At 44.2% G+C, this 17,664-nt stretch overlaps 1 protein-coding gene across 4 annotated transcripts in view; it reads left to right on the top strand.

The window, feature by feature from the left end:
- The window catches only part of LOC142579983 (uncharacterized), a 105,417-nt gene that overhangs the window by 71,343 nt on the left and 16,410 nt on the right, over positions 1–17,664 (top strand). For all 4 annotated transcript variants that reach the window (XM_075690685.1, XM_075690686.1, XM_075690683.1 and 1 more), the window contains one exon: positions 14,191–14,457. In XM_075690685.1, the coding sequence (XP_075546800.1) occupies positions 14,191–14,457 (267 nt within the window). The remainder of the gene's footprint in view (positions 1–14,190; positions 14,458–17,664) is intronic.

Raw genomic sequence — 17,664 nt, forward strand, 5'->3', positions numbered from 1 at the left:
GAAGAAAAAGAAAAGGACAGAACAGACGCTACTGCAATGTGCGCAAGTGCCAGGCGAAACCTGCACGACCTACATTGGGGCAGTAATAAAACTGTGTAGGATGGTGGACTCTGGAATGTCTGAGGAAGACAAAGTCGTGCACATATTAAAAGAAATTGCTGAATATGTTTACGATTTCCTCATCGCAAAAGACAACCTGGCTTCCGTCGCTGACATCATTCGGCACTGTCGCACTTTCGAGCAAATACAGACGAGGCGCATCACGCCGAAGTTTGGCAGGCTAGCCAATTCGACGACAGTTGCAAGCGTGGACATGAACCAGGCCCTTGACCTTGCATCAACGATCCGACAAATAGTTCGGGAAGAGCTCAGGGTGCACGCACAAGTGACACATCCAGGCACTCAGAGCTTCCGCCTACCAGAAGAGTTCGAGCCAAATGTGGCATCCTTCTCCCCTTATCCTGCTGCAAGGGGCACTGAGGATTATGAACTCGCGCCCCGACAGCAGCCACGTCTCTACCAAAGATGCCCTACTTATGACTTTCGGCCACAACGAGAGCAACCGCGTTTTTACCCCGAGGGCCTGGGACTTCTGTCAGGCGCGACAAGAACACCACCGACCCTACTACCACGACATGACTTATGAACGATATAACGGATTTCAGCAAGCAGCAGAGACACGTTATCCACATGACAACGAACTTTCTCACCGCCCGTAGCCGACTACCATTGCTTTCGAGGAAGACACTGTGAACCGCGACCCTCCCGTGTGCTACAACTGCGGTTCCACAGGCCGTATAGCTCGGTATTGTCGCCAAGGCCGTCAATCACGTAGGACACCACCGATGTTCCTCATATGACTTCAGGACGACCGATTTGCTTCAAATGAACCACTTCTCGCACGAGACCAGACGCAGCGATTCGCCAGCATCTGAGCGCAGTTTGACGCCACGAAAAAACCGTCCCCGTCACTGTCCGTCCCTCCTGCGCCGTTCTTCCTCACCGCCGCCGGGAAACTAGCATCTGTGGCTAATGGAAATGTGGTCGCCGGACGGTCTTTGCAAAAAATACATCTGCCTGTTGTGATGTTCAAAAACAAAGTGAATGTCTCGGTTGATGGAATACCGACCATGGCGTTAGCTGATACTGGGGCGCCTGTGTCTGTGATGAGCCTCGCTTTCAAAAACCGTCTAGGCCACAAAGTTATGTTTTCTTGGAACGACGGTATTACCTTTCGTGGAGTAGGCGGGGAGTGGCTACATCCCCTTGGTGTTTGTGCTGTGAGTGTTTTGTTGGCTGGGAAAGTCTTTGTGTCGGAATTCCTTGTTCTTTCGCGTTGTTCGCACGATGTTATTCTTGGTACCAATTTTCTTGAACAGTGCGGTGCTTCCGTGGACTGTGGTTGTGGCGACATATCAATGAACAAGTTATTTATAGGAACACATTCCGAACAAAGCTCGGTTAGTGAAGACAGGGACATGGATACATTCAGTGTTCTTGATGAAGTCATTGCACCATCGTGGTGCCTGACGCCTGTTCGTGTTTCTGCAACTACTCTTGATGCTGATTGTGTTGACCTTGTATTTAGGGCTCTCCGCATAAACTGTGCTAAAAAGGTATACTTGTGTCCTGCTCAGTCGTGTGCATGACGAAAAGAGTCGGTACATTGTGGGCGCTCAACTGTTCCGCCAGGCCGGTTGTCCTTCCTCGCGGTATGAAAATCGCTCTCTTCGATAAAGCCACATGTAGATCAATAGCGGCACTAACTACGGACCTCTGTACAGCTTGCTCTCCTTGCGATAATCGCAATTCGGAAGAGCTAATACTTAGCATGATCAGCAAGGCTCTCGGTAAATCGGAACGGCAAGCACTGGTGCAGGTCCTTGCCAGGCATAGGGCTGCATTCGACTTCACGCCTGGAGAAGCACCCCTTCATTTACCGTCGTCCCGTGCTCGTCACAGAAGATATACCGGCTCAGCACACCCCATCCGCCAGAAGCCCTACCGAGTGTCATCGTCCGAGCGCAAAGTTATTGCAGAGCAAGTCGAGGAGATGATGAACAAAGGTGACGCTCAAGAGTCGTCTAGTCCATGGACAACCCCAGTAACCTTGGTCCGATAAAAATACAGCTCCTGGGGATTTTGCGTGGAGTACAGACGTCTAAACGCAGTTACGAAGAAGGATGTCTATCCACTACCGCGAATCTATGACGTCATTGATTGCTTACACGCTGCTTCTTATTTCTCAACACTTGATTTGCGATCGGGTTATTGGTAAATACCTATGGACCCTGCCGACAAAGAAAAGACCGCTTTCGTGACTCCAGATGACCTATACGAATTTAATGTTATGCCTTTTGGCCTTTGCAATGCTCCTGCCACCTTTGAAAGATTCATGGACACAGTACTGCGTAATCTAAAGTGGAATATGTGCATGTGTTACCTCGATGGTGCTGTAATCTTTGGCCGCAGGTTTGAAGAACATAACGAACGCCTCAGCCTCATTCTCGACTGCATTGACAAAGCTGGACTGGTTCTAAACTAAAGAAGTGTCGCTTCGGCGAACGTCAAACACTGGCCCTTCGACAATTAGTCGACAAGGATGGCTTAAGACCCGATTCTCGTCAGATGGAAGCGGTAAACTCCATCAATCCACCGCAGTCAGCACGAGAACTCCGCTCATTCATTGGCCTATGTTCGTATTTTCGTCGTTTTGTTCCCCGGTTTGCCAATATCGTTTACCCGTTGACAAATATCTTGCAACAAAATGCATCCTTCAATTGAACACCAGAGTGTGACGCATCATTCTCTCAACTGAAATTTATACTAACGACAGCACCCCTCTTGTGTCACTTCCATCCATGTTGCCCGACTGAAGTTCACACTGATGCTAGTGGAATCGGGATTGGAGCGGTGCTTGTACAACGTCACTGTGGCGCAGAACATGTTGTCGCATATGCCAGCCGCTGCGTGAGCAAATCTGAACGCAATTCTACGGTTACGGAACACGAATGCCTGGCAGCCGTTTTCGCCATACAAAAGTTTCGGTATTATCTTTACGGTAGACCATTCAAGATTATCATCGACCATCATTCTTTATGCTGGCTGGTCGGTTTGCGTGATCCCTCTGGTCGCCTCGCAAGTTGGGCGCTGCGCCTCCAGGAATAGGACTTTGTGGTATCGTACAAGAGTGGCCTTCGTCATGCTGACGCAGACTGCCTCTCTCGGATTCCTCCTGCGACTACCGACGGCGATGCTGAGAATTTCGACGACTGTCTCGCTGCTGTGACTTCTACGTTCCCTGACGCGGCAGACTGTCAGCGAGAACAACGGAATGATGTTACCGTCGATCCGCTTTTTGTCGCTGGCCGTACTAATAAAGGCAGCGGTCGCTTTACTGTCCGTGATAAATTGCTTTAGAAAACTAATTACTTCGGCCATGGAGAGGGTTTTCTGCTTGTTGACGCCGAGAGTCTCCGCTCCGACGTTCTACTCGTCATGCCTGACTATGTGACATCCGGCCATTTCGTCTTCGTACGAACGCTGCACCGCACGCAGGAGCGCTTTTACTGGCCCAAGATGTACGAAACGACCAAGCGCTATGTCGCTAGTTGTGAAACGTGCCAGCGCCACAAGCGACCGACGACCGCAGCCCCGGGTCCTTTTCGGCCATTGACACCGCCCAGTACGCCGTTCGAGCAAGTAGACATTGACTTTTGGGTCCATTCCTGTTATCTAATAACAACAACCGTTGGATAATTGTCTGCGTAGACCGTCTTACACGGTATACAGAAACTGCAGCCATACCGTCTTCCACCACTGCTTGCGTGGTGGTCTTCCTGCTGCGTTCCGTGGTCCTTCGTCATGGCCCACCACTTGTCATCATCAGCGACCGTGGTCGCCAGTTCACTGCTGGTGCCATTGAAGAGTTAATTCGTTTGTTCACTTCACAATTCCGTCATTCCAGGCTGTATCATCTAGAGACTAATGGCCTGTTCTGTTCGTCTAAAGGACGAACAGAACGCTGACCAAAATGCTTGCCATGTACGTCTCCTCCAATCTTAAGAACTGGGACGACGTGCTTCCATTCATCACTTACGCACACAAGACGGCGAAACACGAGACCACGAACTATAGCCTATTTCATCACCTGTATGCAAGGTTACCGCTTAGCCCTCTGACTGTTACCCTTCATACTGTACAGTGACGATTCTGTTTCGAAGACTGTTTCTCGGCGAAGAGGCCCATCGAATACCTCGTCTTCATACTCTGGCCTCGCAAAGTCGTCCGACAGAGCGATACGATGACTGTCACGTACAAGTATCATTCGAAAATGGTGAATTGGTCCTTCTTTGGACACCGCGACGCAAGCGTTGATTGTGCCAAAAGTTCTTGTCACAATATCCAGGCCCATTTGTAATTGTGGACTGCCTAAGCGAACTCAATTACGTCATAGCTCGCCTCCTGGGCAATGGCCGGCGATCAAGCAGAACTCAGCTGACTCATACTGCTCGCCTGAAGCCTTTCTACCCTGCTTGTCCATTTCTACTCGTCTGCTTGTGGGGAAATGTAACGAAAACGAAACGCGCGGACAAGAAGGGAGAAGAGAAGACGAAGAGAATGAAAAGTTTGGGATGTCGGGCTGCGTTACGATCACGCTACGATCATCGTCCATCTCCTGTAAATAAAACCATTTCTTCGCAAGGCTTCGTAACTATATATATATATATATATATATATATATATATATATATATATATATATATATATATATATATATATATTTATATGTGTGTGTGTGTGTGTATTCACTTCGATAAAAACTTGAAATGGTTACAAAGTAGTTTGCATTTTACTTTCACTGCGCAAGCGCGTATATTCACTCACAAGGTGGTGATTCGGCTTGTTCGCTACATGGTGAAATCTAGGCGAACATTTGTAACTTTACAATACCCAATCGAATAATGCCATACTTGAGTTGGTATTCGAATAGTAATATCCTCTATCTATGAAGAACACATAGTTTTCGCATAGTTCTGCGTTATTTCAAATTGCTTCACGTGCGCGATAAAAGATAATATTGGAGCAGCACTGCGCAACAAATTCATCCCTGTGGTCTTAGTTGATATAAAACACGGGGAACTTCGTAGTAGAGCAGAGAAAGTCACTCATCAATGAGTCCAGACTATGCAAATAAACTCATCAACAAACTCATCAAACTCCATTTATGCTTTTAAATAACAATGCTTCATAGCGTACAATGAGATGACCCAATCTTCCTAAGGTTGCGAATATACCAAGATGTGAAGACAGTTACATAATAATGATAAGATCAGCGGTTTAATATAATACATCTATGTAATATATTGGATTTGATTCGATTCGCTTCTTTCTGTATTTCATTCGTATTCAATTCCGTGTCAAAAGTACTATTCGCACAACCCTACTTAAATCCTGAGTTCTCTGACTAGTTCAATAAGACAGGAAAGATTCGAAATTCAACCTAGGCTTCGGCACTTTAGGTCAAATTATAAAGAACACATGTGTGTGTGGTATAGAGAGATGCTAAAACCTACTAAGTATAACATCTACTAAGTATTGTACTATTACATTGTTACACCATATGTATTACATTTTACCATTGTATAATACCTGGTTCTTGAACTTTTTTTGTTTGCTTGCATTTTCTTGTAAAAACTATTGTCTAGTCCCCTCCACCTAATACTCCTACATGGAGCCTTCGAGGTAATTGTAAATAAATAAATTAACATCCAGTTGCATTGTCAAGTAGCGCTTTTGCGCTGCTTGTTCCTAGCCAAGGTATGTGACGCGCCGGGGGTCAACAAACTTCGTCCTTTTGCCGGGAACGCGCAGCGCAACTTGTTGAATAAGCTTTCAGGATGATTCCTAAGACCCAATATTACAAGAATTTCGGAACAGTGTGGTGAACGTTTTGGCCAACATTATTCTGTGCAAGCGGGGTAGCCGAAAGTTGACGTGGAGCAGCCTAAATGACGAGACTAGAGATGAAATAGACTTTATAATCTGCGCTAACCCTGGCATCATACAAGATGCTGGCGTGCTCGGCAAAGTACGCAGCATTGACCTTAGGATAGTAAGAACCAGAATTAGCCTAGACTTGAGCACGGAATCGAAGAAACTGGTACATGAGAAGCCGATCAATGAGTTACCGGTAAGAGGGAAAATAAAAAAAAAATTCCGGATAAAGCTACAGTACAGGTATTCGGCTTTAACTCAGGATAGGGACTTTAGTGTTCAAATAATGAACGACAATCTTACGGGCATCATAAGGAAGTGTGCAATAGAAGGTGGTGGTAACTCCGTTAGACAGGATACCAGTAAGCTATCGCAGGAGACAAAAGATCTCATCAAGAAACGCCAATGTATGACAGCTTCTAACCCTACAGTTAGAATAGAACTGGCAGAATTTTCGAAGTTAATCAACAAGCATAAGACAGCTGACATAAGGAAGTATAATATGGATAGAATTGAACATGCTGTCAGCAACGGAGGAAGCCTAACAGCAGTGACGAAGAAACTAGGAATTGGTAAGAATAATATTTCTGCGTTAAGACACAAAGCCGGCAATATCATTACTAATATGGGGGAGATAGTTCATGTGGCTGAGCAGTTCTATAGAGATTTATGCAGAACCTGTGGCACCAACGCTTATTATGGAAGAGCGAATAATCTAGAGGAATTCGAAATTGCACAAGTAACGCCGGAAGAAGTATAGAAAGCATTCGTAGGTATGCTAAGGGGGAAGGCAGCCGCGGAGCATCAGGTAACAGCAGATTTGTTGTAGGATGTTTGGCAGATTGCTCTAGAAAAAACTGGCCACCCTGCATACGCAATGCCCCATCACCTAGAAGCTGCACCAACTTAGCTATGCTTTGCTTAACTAATTTTATTAAGAATAGTCTTGACAACAATGAATTCGTTGGTTTAGTTTTCTTAGACCTTACTAAGGCATTTGATACTATTATTCACGTGATTTTATTTCGTAAACTTAAAGCATATGGAATAAGTGGCCCTGCCCTAGCCTTCATAACTTCGTAACAATCAACAAAAGCGACCAGGTAAAATACCTGCGCATTAAACTCACGCATAACCTTAACTGGGAGCCTCATATTTCGACCATGTGTCAAAAAGTCATAGGAAAACTGTCCTTTTTAAAATGGAAACTGCGCGCAGCACCACCACACCTCAAACTAAGTGCGTACAAAACACTAATAAGACCATGCCTAGAATACGCGGATCTAATCTGGAGCCCTCATCAATAATGCCTTATAGATAAAATAGAACGCATACAAAAATTAGCAATTAGGTTTGTATATTTGGACTACAAAAGGCAGTCCACTTTCTCAGGTCTGCTAGCAAGGGCAAACCTAAAATCCCTCTCGCAGAGACAAGCAATTTCGCGACTGAAATTCCTCTATCAATTATACCATGGTCATTTCCAGATAGCACGTTCTCATTACCTGCAAGATCATCCAAAACGTTCAACCAGACTAAATCATTCCAAAACAATCTATCTTCCCCCAAGTCGTGTTAATGTTCACAAGCATTCCCTTTTTTTTGTCTGCCATTTCCCAGTGGAACAAGTTAACTAACGATATTGTGTGTTGCAGTAACATCGACTCTTTTATTAACCGCATTCAGTGTATTGACTTGTCATCATGATTTTTTTTCATTGCATTTCTGTGCCACTCCTGCACGGGCCGTGAAGGGCCTGCAGGATATTCAAATAAAAAAATAAAATGTTATTTGTCTAATAGGGAACTTATTGTTTATGCGTGTGAAACATTTACCAATTCTAAAAAACTTAACCAAAGGGTACCTTGAGGCTAAATACTCGGACCTTTGCTTCTTTCTCTTTACAATAATGATATGCCAGACGTCACTGACATAAGTCATTACGTTCTATATGCTGACGATACAACTATATCTATACCTGATAAGTGTATCTCTTCTCTAGTAATCAAACTAAATAAGTCTCTTGACCACTTCATGAATTCGTGTAATGACAACGATCTAGTCATTAATCCATCAAAAACGAAATTTTTTGTATTCCAATCGCACCGAAAGTCACTAATTATTCCTCGTTTGTTAAGCTTAGGTAATCATTATATTCCCATTAGAGACTCCGTTTCATTTCTAGGGGTTATCCTAGGCAGCCATCTGAAGTTCCACCTACGCATCAATCATGTCAAGCTGAAGTGCGCTTTTGGTATCCGTGCGCTTATAAAGGCACCGACACTATTTTTCTCCTTCTGCTTTGCTTTCACTCTACTTTGCGTTCATTCATTCACACATTAACTACCGATTAATCGTTTGGCGTAATACATATCTATGTTATTTGTATTCAGTCCAGCATACACAATATCGAGCAATCCGTATCATAAACCACAGTTCACCACGCCGTAATGCTTTCGGCGTGCTTGATCAGTACAAAATTTTGTGTATAAAAAAGGTTATTCAACGAAAATTTAGCAATAATGTTTTTTTTAAATTGCTTGATTCCCAGCTGACCTCTCAATATATTCAAAGCAGCTCCCTTGAAATACAAACCCTGCTAGGTTCGCTTCTAATTATAATTTTTTGTTACCATCAGTTCACACTAACTATGGCAAAAAACATGTACATTCGCTACCATTATACTTTGGAATCGTTTTTCTGCATCGCTTAAAGTACTACCTACATTTCAGCGTTTCAAAGCTTCGCTAAAAGATTTTCTGCTAACCTGTGATAATTTTTCCTAATAAATATTTGTATTTTCATGGTCACCTAACTAATAAGTATCACCTGTGCTTTTTTTTGGCAGTGTTCACATGGAGCCACATTTTTTTTCTCTTTGTTCGTTCTTTTTTTTGCCTTTAACAATTGTATAATTTTTGTCACTCCCGTTGTTATTTCTGTTACACTACATCGATTAGAGCATAGCTTGTTGGGTTTTCCTTCTTTTTTCTTTCGTTGTCATCAGCTTTTCTCGCATCTAATATATTATTAAGCTATCCACAGTTATGCAGCCAACAATTTTACAATTCTGTTGTAGTTACTAACCGGGGGTCCCGCTTTCAGTATCATTACTTTGGGACCCTCGTCTGTATATTAGATCTATGTACCTATGTTTTGCCTATGAATAAACTTCAACTTCATCAACTTCAACCTCGAGCATACCGGAATCTTGGAAGAACGATTATTCTAATCCATAAGAAAGGGCACGCCAAAGACTTGAAAAATTATAGACCGATCAGCTTACTGTCGGTTGCCTGCAAAGTATTTGCTAAGGTAATCGCAAATAGAATCAGGAACACCTTAGACTTCTGTCAACCAAAGTACCAGGCAGGATTCCGTAAAGGCTACTCAACAATAGACCATATTCACACTATCAATCAGGTGATAGAGAAATGTGCGGAATATAACCAACCGTTATATATACGTTGATTACGAGAAAGCGCTTGATCCAGTCGAAACCTCAGCCCTCATGGAGGCATTACGGAATCAGGGTGTAGACGAGCCGTATCTAAAAATACTGAAATATATATATAGCGGCTCCACAACCACAGTAGTCCGCCATAAAGAAAGCAACAAAATCCCAATAAACTAAGGAGTCAGGCAGGGAGATACCATCTCTCCAATGCTATTCACAGCGTGTTTACAGGAGGTATTCAGAGACCTAGATTGGGAAGAATAGGGGATAATAGTTAGTGGAGAATAGCTTAGTAACTTGCGATTCGCTGATGATATTGCTTTGCTTAGTAACTCAGGGGACCAATTGCAATGCATGCTCACAAATCTGGAGAGGCAAAGCAGAAGGGTGGGTTTAAAAAGTAATCTGCAGAAAACTAAAGTAATGTTTAACAGTCTCAGAAGAGAACAGCAGTTTACGATAGGTAGCGAGGCACTGGAAGTGGTAAGGGAATGTATCTAATTAGGGCAGGTAGTGGCCGCGGATCCGGATCATGAGACTGAAATAATCAGAAGAATAAGAATGGGCTGGGGTGCGTTTGGCAGGTATTCTCCGATCATGAACAGCAGGTTGTCATTATCCCTCAAGAGAAAAGTGTATAACAGCTGTGTCTTACCAGTAGTCACGTACGGGGCAGAAACCTGGAGACTTAGGAAACGGGTTCTACTTAAATGGAGGACAACGCAACGAGCTATGGAAAGAAGAATGATAGGTGTAACGTTAAGGGATAAGAAAAGAACAGAATGGGTGAGGAAACAAACGCGAGTTAGTGACATCTTAGTTGACAGCAAGGAAAAGAAATCGGCATGGGCAGGACATGTAATAAGGAGGGAAGATAACCTATGGTCTTAAGGGTAACGGACTGGATTCCAAGCGAGGTGAAGCATAGCAGAGGGCGGCAGAAAGTTAGGTTGGCGGATGAGATTAAGAAGTTTGCAAGGACGACATGGCCAGAATTAGTACATGAAAGAGGCAGTTGGAGAAGTATAGGAGAGGCCTTTGCCCTGCAGTGGGTGTAACAAGGCTGCTGCTGCTGCTGCTGCTGCTCAGCTGCTGCTGCTGCTGCTGCTCAGCTGCTACTGCTGTTGCTGCTGCTGCTCAGCTGCTGCTGCTGCTGCTGATGATGATGATGATTTTGTGTGCGGATTTTGGATCGTATCAATGCGATTCGTATGTCATGAGCAGTGGGGCTTGGCATTGACCAGCTTGGGTGTTTAGGCCCAAGCTGCTCGTGGCATTTGCATCATCATCACTCCAGGTTTATCCCCCTGCTCACGTCATGCCGTCATCACGACGTCGTCTTAGCCATACAGTCTTTATACACTAGTTTCCCCGTCGCCGTGGCGCTGTCGTGGTCGTTTCAACGTCAGCACTCCAGCTTATTCATTCACATCCTGCCTAACACCCAAAACATCACTCTTTATCAGAGAAGTAATTGGCTGCTCTATGCAAAGACTACTTGAGCAGCAGCTTTACCATTTATGAAGGAAGTTTAAAAGCGCTTCCTGAAAACGGTGAAAATCAATTTATTATAAAAGAATAGCTCAGAGGTAGGATTTTCAAGACAGGTGTGCAACTATACAGGCCTGTTGGGCTCGTGGTATCGAGTCGTAGATGAAGTGGGCGAATTGTCGAATGAGCGTAATCCATGTAACACGTCTTTATCCATACTTGCCGCCAAATTTAGTTTCTCAGGGTTATCTCCTTTGTTATTGCTTGTTTCGCAAGATCTAAATGATTACATGCAAGTGATAACTAAAAAAGCTGCGACTCGGTCTGCCCAACATTCGCAAAGCAGTGGTGGGAAATCTGAAGAAATAGGCAACAAAAATTTCGCTTTAACACTGTATGTGCTTGTGGTGTGGTACTTAGAGTGCTCGCTTACCACACGGCAGTCCTGTGCTCAAATCATGCTCTATGTTGTGCACAGGATCTGTGAAATAGCACGGTGTGCTTATGTACGAACCTTTGTGTACTCGCTAGCGCAGTTTTACTTTGTAAAAACAGAGATTGTCACACTTTTTTTAAAGAAGCTGGAACCACGGCCCGCATATCCTTGGGCCGCATAGGAAGAGCTGTTATTTAGTACTTTCGTGCCACATACAATATGATCCATTTTCTCGGCAAACTGCGTGCGAAGCATTTTTCATTTGAACTTTTCTGCCACGTAAGTATTACCCATATATGCGATTGGCGCCTTCGTAAGCACCGCTCTCTTAATATTTGCTTCAGCTGCTAATAAAAGCTTCATCTTTAGGGGCCATATAAAACGGGACTTCATATATAGTTTGTCCTATATATTGTTATTTTGAAGTGTTCTCGTGGATATTAGCCACTATTATAAGTGGCACTTGACTGAGAGTCTGCTGACGCCCTGCCAAGTCGTTCTACTTTCATGGCTTTCTTCATTATTTCCGACTGTCTGTTTCGCCAATCATCGGCAGTTTAAAAGTAATAGGTATCGTGGGTCAACTTTTCCACTTCAATCACATATTTCGCAATTGTCGCCACATACTGTTTTTCACGCAGATTTTTAGTAATGAAGGACCCCCCTTTCGCCGCTTAACTAATGGGGCTGTATTTCGCGGTTACATTTTTGAAACCCTAGTGAGTAGCCTCACACGCACATAGGACTGTTAAACATAAGGGAAAATGTTAATGGGCTTGGGGGTATCTGGAAACCAGAACCATCGTCTCGCAGGGACCTAACATCAGCTGGCATTCAGGACAACTTGTGTGAGGGCTGCTTAACGCTAGCATTTCAAAAAAATACTTATGTGGCGTACGCACAGGAATGAAGCAAAAATTATTATGCTTTATGCGAAGCTAAGGCGCAAAGCGGGTTAGATAAGTCAGAAGTGTGATTTTTGGGCAAGTACTACTCTGGACTACATACAACCATAAAAGCTCCGTGTGCTTCAGAACATTGATGACATGCGCTTTGGTGACCTTTCAGTGTCCGTTCTACAGTTTAATTAGGTGCTCAGTAGCCGTTTCTTAAATTATAGCTGACTAAATGCCCTATAATCACCGGATAGCCAAAACAAAAACTTAGAAGCAATACAGCTAGGAGTGTTTCGGCTGTGCTTGTGAGTCCTTGCAGGCGTCCAAGTAATATGTAACGTACGTGTATGAGCCATACCTTTCTTGCTTCAAGTGTCCCAATCTTTCCTGACTCTCTTGCGACGACTGAATCAGTCTTCGCCACCTAAGGAAGTTCACCGGAACGTACATGGCAGGCCTCGTCCATATTTTTATGCACCTCTGAATGAGCTTTGTGCGTTTCCCCACCTAGAGAATAAGCTTTAGCGTTTCCCCACCTAGGTAAAATATACACGTGCTCCAAACATTCGACTTTGTTTTTCCAGCAGCATACACGCACTGCGCTTGCATTTAAAAGCTCTAGCAATATTGGTATGCAGTCTCTGATTTTAGAGTATTTGACATAGGCTTACCGGTGTCATATCTAAGGACACACACATCGACATCTCAAAGAAGAAGCACACTTCTGCGTCACCTACATTCTGTATGCGCACTGTCTGAGGACTACTTGGTGTGGCTAAGAGAAACGCCTGCTCTGGCTGATGGTTGTCGAGGGTGTGGCAATCCGTGCTCCACTGCGCAAAGACGTTGCCTATTCAGGATGTGGTAGGGCTCGAAGGTTGTACTTCAGGTCATCTGGATGAAGAATGGTCCCAACGGCGGTGTAAATGACTGTTGCACAGCTGTGAAAACCACAATACAACAATTGAAATATTTACCTTCATTTCTCACTAACAGCGCAGAGTACATACAGCATCGTACCCAAGTGTGACTTTAATAGCAAACATAAAAATATTGCACCACGAATTTATATAATTTGAATCTCAGAAACATAGTTAACATTTTACACTGTGTTAGGCGCACCCCCGTGGTATGACATATATGTCGACAATACTGCGATTTTGCTCCTCCATGTGCTGCCGCCACATGCAATTTTAGCGGCAGCTTCATCAGCACTATCCTCATTTAAAATCAGTGACATTATTCATGTACACATGCATGAAAGGTTATAATTCAACTTTTGGGTGCACTGTCTGCCCCGTATGTTGCACTAACTAAAATATAACCCTCCGTTTTTATCAAAGTACCTTATAATGATACTGTTTTGAAGTCAGGCTCCTGCCTGCCACTGCCAATATTGGTTAGCAATCAATGACCGTCTTTATAGCCAAGCTACACCGCAACACAAAGATTCAGCAAACAATGCAATATGCCAAGCGGGTGTAGACTAAATTCTGCCTATGAGACCCAACAAGGTGGATGGTGACGACTTCCTAAGCTGTCAAGAAAAGCATGGGCTTTCGGTCATGATTGCTTGGACCCTTTCCTAGCTGTTTAAGTAGAGGCACCAATTTTAAATGTGACGGTCTTGCCAAAAAATTAATCAGAGCGAACTAGGATTACGACAGTGCTATCAGCGGCAGATGTCCTATCACTATCTTGTTGTCATGTCTCTTGTGCTTACTATCCGTTCATACGAGTATTTGCCTCATTAATAATTTTTATGTTTGCTTCGTAAACTTCAGAAATGACTGCTGCGTTACTGAGGACAGAAAAGAAAAACTAACTCCCTTAGCCTCCTGGGGTACACACATATCCTGTATTCTGCCATCATCCTTCAGGCACTGCTAATACTGTTCGTGCGCTCTCTGCAGGGGACGCTGGATACTACGACGAGGATGGTCATTTGTACTTCTGCGAACGCCTCAAGCAAATGATCAAGTGCATGGACAACCAAGTTGTTCCTTCTGAACTGGAAGATCTGCTGCTCCGCGAGCACGCCAATGAGATCGCCGAGGTGTCTGTTGTAGGCCTTCCACACTCCGAGTACGGAGAAGCTCCTGCTGCTGCAATCGTTGTCACAGAAGTCAAAAAGGAAGACTTGACCACTCTAGCTAACCGGATACGGGAAACTGTTGCAAGTAAGATATTTACATTGACAAAAAGGTCCCCCTTCCGATTTAACCCCCACCTGTAATTACAGGAGTATGTTGGGTGAAAATCTCCAATTACACCATGAAAGAAACACCCGACATTTGTTTGCATATTACAGAGCGGGCAAGCACACAGCACACCATTCCTTATAAAAACGTGCCTTACATACAAATAAGTTAAACGTGCTGGCTCAGCGGCTGTTAAAGAGCCCCTCACCAAGCCACGTAGCAATTTTTCGTTATACGCTGGAAGTTGTTACGTGTCCTCTAGGGAGCGTTCCGCCGGAAAAAAATTTCAAGTTGACTCATTATTACCGAGATAGAAATATGTGTGTGCCGCGAACGCATGATTTCAGCAGGCAGGCTCCGTAGCCAAGCAAGACGCTCTCTCCACTCGTCCCGTCTAGCCTACGCAAGTGAAATTCCTGCCCTGCGCTCTCCCGTACCGGATCTCGAAGGTCCCGCGAAGCATACGTCACAGGCCCCGCCTTCATTTTCTTTTTTTTTTCTTGCTGCTCGTTTTCTTTTCGGCGCTACGCACTTCCGCCGACGGCAACGCACGCGAGCTTTCTCGTTCGCGCAGCGCACGATTTTGCGCGCTGTGCGCAATGGAGCATGACTAGCGGTACAATTCAGCGCTGCACGAACACTGAGGCAGAAAAAGGGATCGCAGAGCGTGATCACATGCTGGAACACGTTAGAAATTGCCATAGTTTCGGTACCTGCGCACGTGACCGCACGACCGTGCAAATAAGTAGACGAAACGGAAGTTCATCTATCTCTCTTGCTTCTGTGCGAAGTAAAACAAAAAAAACACGCAAATATTTCGCTTGTGTGTTTTATTATTTCCCTAAACTACAATTCGTCAATTCAAGCAATAGATCGCACAGCTAACAGAGGTTGTCTTGAATAATTCTAGAAGTCACGTGTCAACAAGAGTGACGTCACACTGCGGACGCGATTACGTAGGCGCAGGGGAACGATTACGTCACTGTCCGGCTTGGAGCGCGGCGGCCGCGAGTGAATATAGAAACTTCGTTTGGGCTGAAATTTCATATCTTTGCGCGGTGCGTAGCGATGTAATACATTGCAGACCCGATTATTATCGCGCAATGTTTGCTCTCCGATTATCAGCTCAACATAGCCAGACTTGGTGAAGGGCCCTTTAAGAAATTATGGAGTTTGGAGAAATATTTCAATATTGCCGGTGGCCATTGGCGGCCGGTGTGGGGACTGGAGTTAAAGTGGTCTCAATTTATGGACGATTACATTAACAGAGACTGCTTTAAGATCAGTTTAAAATTATGGGATTTAACGTGCGAAAACCACTTTCTGATTATGAGGCACGCCGTAGTGGAGCACTCCGGAGATTTCTACTACCTGGGGTTCTTTAACGTGCACCTAAACCTAAGTACAGTGGTGTTTTCGCATTTTGCCCCCCTCGAAATGCGGCCGCCGCGGCCGGGATTCGATCCCGCGACCTAATGCTCTTAAGATCGGTTACACCGTATATATATATATATATATATATATATATATATATATATATATATATATTGACACGTGTACTTGTCTTCATCGGGCAACACGTTTCACCGCCTAACAGATGTTATCGCACAGCGCAAGTCGCGCTTGCATGTGTGGAAAGTTTCTGAAATGTTATCGATTGTTCCATGCCCTGTCTGCGACCGAACCTTGTGTAATCTGATTGCATGTGTGCACGACGCGAACAATGTAGAGCTCTGTGGAAGGCGCGCGGGTCCCAGTGATTAGTCTGGTACATTCGGCGATTGATGCATAAAAGGCGACGCGCTTGGCCCGTTGATCAGATTTTCGATGATCGCCGACTGTGTTCGCCACTGTCACCGTTCTTTGAGTGGAGCCTGTTTTTGAGGGCACAAGTTCGCCCAATAAAAGGCTAGTTTCGTCTTTGTCAGTTTGGCTGCTTGCTTGCTTGCAGTGGCCACCATGTAGCGCTGACCTTAAATATTGATGAAATGCTGCAAAACAAAGATTGTCGCATGTGATGAGCGTTGCAATACACAGACAGAAGCTCATAGAAGGGACGGGCTTCGCAAAGCGCCAGCACTCGGTCCCACTCTTGTGCATATATATATATATATATATATATATATATATATATATATATATATATATATATATATATATATATATATATATATGTGTGTGTGTGTGTGTGTGTGTGTGTGTGTGTGTGTGTGAACGACAGAAAAAGGAAAATTGAGATCCCCTATTTTTGTTAATTATCGTCATTCACAGCCCACAAACAATCAAGCCAAGGAAATCAACAAGGAAGTTAGCTGTTCTCCAAATTGAAATGCAGAAAATAAGGAAGACGTGGGAAATGACAGTGGAGCAAAAAATAACTTGGCGCTGGTGAGAGCCGAATCCACACCATTAGTAATACGCGTGCGTTGCACTACCAATGGTCCTGCTGCTTCGGTCATCGATCCGTCCACCATACTGGGTATTTTATGTTTACTAGATTTAAGCACTGGGAGTGTTAGCGAACACGACTCAAAGCTGTAGTGGGTGGATGTGGAACATCATTAGTTTTGTCCGGCGGCGTCGCGTAATACGCCAACTTAGGAGAGCAGACTCTTAACTGAAAAAACCCTCGTATTTACCTATGACATTAAAGGGTCAAGATTCGAGACCCTTGCGGTGAATGAATGAGAGACGTATAGAAACCGAGGAGCTGGATCTTTATTAGTCACAAAAAGATAAGCGCACCAGAAGATTAAGTCAAGGGAAGCGTCTGTAAAATCAGGTTTTCATGAAAGTCTATATAGAACTTTAAAATAGTCTGCGGAAGATACAGTAACTCTAGTAAATTAGCTGAATTACATGTAATGGTGAACATTACTTGAACGATAAATTGAAGTGCGTCACCAACTAATTTATTTTCAAATTACATTTTCGTGGTTCCTGTTGCAATTTGCGAATTCTAGCGGTTGAGTTAGCAAGGCGTATCGACCTGTAGGAACTTCTAAGGATCATACGGCCATCGGGATAGGAGTCGGGAAATTTGTTGCAAAAATGCACTACAATTCGAATTTTTATCAAGCAGCCTTTTTGTTCTCTGGAGGTGAAAAGTAGCTGGAATACCAGCAAGTTTTCGGAATTGATACCTAAAAACTTGTGTCGCCCGTTGGCTCGCGATTTCACTGCTTC

The sequence above is a fragment of the Dermacentor variabilis genome, chromosome 4, assembly GCF_050947875.1.
Source record: "Dermacentor variabilis isolate Ectoservices chromosome 4, ASM5094787v1, whole genome shotgun sequence".
NCBI classification, from domain to species: domain Eukaryota; kingdom Metazoa; phylum Arthropoda; class Arachnida; order Ixodida; family Ixodidae; genus Dermacentor; species Dermacentor variabilis.